General features: G+C 37.3%; 1 protein-coding gene across 1 annotated transcript; it reads right to left on the minus strand.

Annotated features, from left to right (window-relative positions):
• Positions 1 to 637: 637 nt before the first annotated feature.
• LOC132310219 (1-aminocyclopropane-1-carboxylate oxidase homolog 1-like) lies at positions 638 to 2,740 on the minus strand. Its single transcript, XM_059808419.1, has 3 exons — positions 1,792 to 2,740; positions 1,254 to 1,575; positions 638 to 1,130 (listed from the first exon to the last, which is right to left on the minus strand). Exons 1-3 carry the CDS (start codon positions 2,319 to 2,321, stop codon positions 879 to 881), a joined length of 1,104 nt encoding a protein of 367 aa, XP_059664402.1. The 5' UTR covers positions 2,322 to 2,740; the 3' UTR covers positions 638 to 878.
• Between the last annotated feature and the right edge of the window lie 435 nt (positions 2,741 to 3,175).

The raw sequence follows: 3,175 nt of genomic DNA on the forward strand, positions 1-3,175 counted from the left end.
TCATCAACTCCATCCACACCACCACATGCCATCTCCTTCTACCTCCATCCACAAATTTTTTAGAATTTTTTTAGAATTATTATTATTATTATTATTTTGGGTAAGGCCTTTCAATCCATTGAACACTTTTGGTCACTTAAAATAAGTCATATGGGAGGTAGTCACTACACCATATTACTAGCGCTTTTTTAAAAAGCGCTGGTATAGGTGTAATCATAGCAGTGCTTTTGAAAGATCGCTGGTATAGGTGCAATCGTACCAGCGCTCTTTTAAAAAGCGCTGCTATAGGTGAACTAACACCAGCACTCTTAGTAGGAGCGCTGGTATAGGGCTAGTTAAGTCATTTTATACATGAAAAACCTTTTTGTAAGTAAACAAAAAGTTAAAAGGGTGAAAATGTTATTTTATATGTCAAAAGCACACATTCGCAATATGAAAAAGTGACATTTATGGTGTTATTAAAAAAATGGATCAAACATTTATAATTTGAGTAGAAGTCAAAAAACAAATTTCACTCCATGTGATAATTTGTCAAATCTCTTAAAATGTCATTGTAATTTACCCTAAACACAAACTCGTGAAAGGGGTGAAATGATATGTGAAATTAGTGGATGACAAAGAAGGCTTACAGTGAAACTATAACGAGAAGTACTACTATTACATACATATCAAAATGAGCAATACTACTATTACAACTTCAGATAAATAAATTTAAAAAAAACACTTCCACAAACAGTGTCAAAATGAGCAGTACTACTATTACAGGTCATTTATAATGACTTTCAAGCATTATTAATTATTATTGTTCATCTGGAAACTAAGCAGCACTATTTAATTAACCCATATTATTTCTGCAATTACTAGCAACGATTAAATTGTCATAGCTTATAACGAGGGAGGGCTGAGGTAACATTTGTTCCCTTGGTCTTGTAATATTGATAGTATTCACTGCAAAGTAACTCTCTGTATAAAGGTGGTTGTTCTTCGGATAGAAGCTCCTTTATGGGTCCGAAAGGCTTAGATGCAGCCCTACCACTTGGAATGAAGAAACATGCCACTGATACCCTTGGTCCCACTGGTTGAGCCAACACCCTATGCTCCACACTTTTGAACTTGTCATTGCTAATAATCTGAAATTATAGAGCAAACAAAATTAAATTAGAAGGAGTTAGTAAGTATTGAACTACTTCAAAGATCTGAACACTTAGGGCTGCAAATGAATTAAGTTGATCGAGATAAAAACACATATATACCTGCATGAGATCTCCAATGTTTGCTATTATAGCTCCAGGGACAGGAGCCACATCAATCCATTGATTTTGATGAAAAACTTGTAGACCACCGGTGTTGTCTTGCAGGAGTAGAGTTAGGAAAGTGGTGTCTGAATGTTTGGCGGTGCCCAAGGTCAAGTCTGGCTCTGGACAAATTGGATAATAAAGGCATGCCAATGATTCACCTTTCATGCATTCTAAGCGTGAAAGGTAGTCACTGCTTAGCCCTAAAGCCTCTGATAGTAACTCGGCCATTGTCTCCCTCAGTTTGATCATGCAATTCACATAATCCTGTACTTCTTTTCTGCAAATCCAGATTTACAAAGAAAGCAATTAATGATCTAGATATATACAAGATTAATATATATCATTAGTTTTTTTCACCCTGAAATTTAAGAAAAATTAGTACATTCACAATATTGTCCCTAACAGGATTAGAACACCCAACCTCGAGAACTGGACTAATACTCATTCTATGATGCATGCAAAAAGATAGAATGTAAAATGAAATTATAAGTACCTGCAAACCAGAGGAATAGCTTCAGGGTCCAATGTATCATCTTGAAAAACACAAGTTAACAGATCCCTCCAACATGCAGCATCAAGTTCACGTTGAGCAACATTGCTATTGAACCTCACTCTCTTGCTACTATCGGAGGAATACAAGTCCCTCTTCATCTCCACCGGTTGCTCGTGGAAGCGCTGGACACCTTCTAAAATGGCCTCCATCATGCTCATTGGCACTCCATGATTCACCATCCGAAAGAAACCCCACGTGGAGGCTGCCTGTCGAATTCCATCCACAGCCTCCTTTCTCCGAGCACCGCCACACTCAATGCCTCGTAGGTCTATCGTGGGGAACTCGAGTTCAATGGTGCTCGTGTTATCGGTTGGCAATGGACAGTGAAGACTCTCAGGTGGGTGGACGAAGAATCTGGGGATCTTCATCACGCCGGCATCTACAAGTCCCTTCACGCCGGCTTTGGTTTGGTCGAATTCCTTCACTTCTTCGGCCCAACTGTAATGTCCATTGCTGGAGACAATTTCCATAGTTAAAGTTTGTGTGTGTGGGTGGGGGTGTTTTTACAGTGATTAGGTGTATATGCAGAGGTATAGCAGCTGTTTATACTGAATGCATGAAATAGGTGACTTAAGTGCATCCCATTATATAGTGCTTGAAGAGTAAAAATTTGAAACCAACTCCCAAGGGCAAGATAGTAAAAAATGAGTCACTTTTTTTTGGCCTTTACTCAACATGTATCCATCCACCCTCAGCAGACAAACTCTGAATTCCAAGAACCTAAAGCTCAACGGAGGTTGGCTTTGAGCCCTTTTTTTTTGTTTCTTTCAATCATCACATGACGCTTGAATTTATTATTATTATTATGTATATCAAGATGCATGTAATGTTGGTCTTCGCAATCTCTAGTTCAGTACAGTCTTACACCCTGTATAGTGTATCCTCACAATTTTCAGATCCATATAATTATATGATGCTGTAAATATAATTTTACTTTCAACCTTAGTCAACAAAATGGGGCTGTAGCCTGTAGAGCACCTGAAAATTATATAAATATATATAAACGCCAAGACAGATGATCAACCTACTCGGGGATCTTGATGAAAATGTGTGCCTGCATATATTATATATATATATATATATATATATATATAATGACAATTATATTCTTCAGCTTTTCATCAGAGGACACAGATAGGTTTAGTATATAGGCCAAAGAGCGTGGATGGTTGCTCAGAAAATTCCGATTTCCTCAACGTGGAAAAATCATGAAAATTTATAGAATCTCGGTATTCCGAGTCTAACAGTGAACTCCTTTAATAAATGATCCAATAATATAAAAAGCTTAAGGATACAGGTAGACGTATTATTGTATAATTTCTTG

Source organism: Cornus florida, unplaced genomic scaffold, assembly GCF_030987335.1.
Source record: "Cornus florida cultivar Cherokee Brave unplaced genomic scaffold, ASM3098733v1 CherokeeBrave_3.0.0_Hap2_Chr05, whole genome shotgun sequence".
NCBI classification, from domain to species: domain Eukaryota; kingdom Viridiplantae; phylum Streptophyta; class Magnoliopsida; order Cornales; family Cornaceae; genus Cornus; species Cornus florida.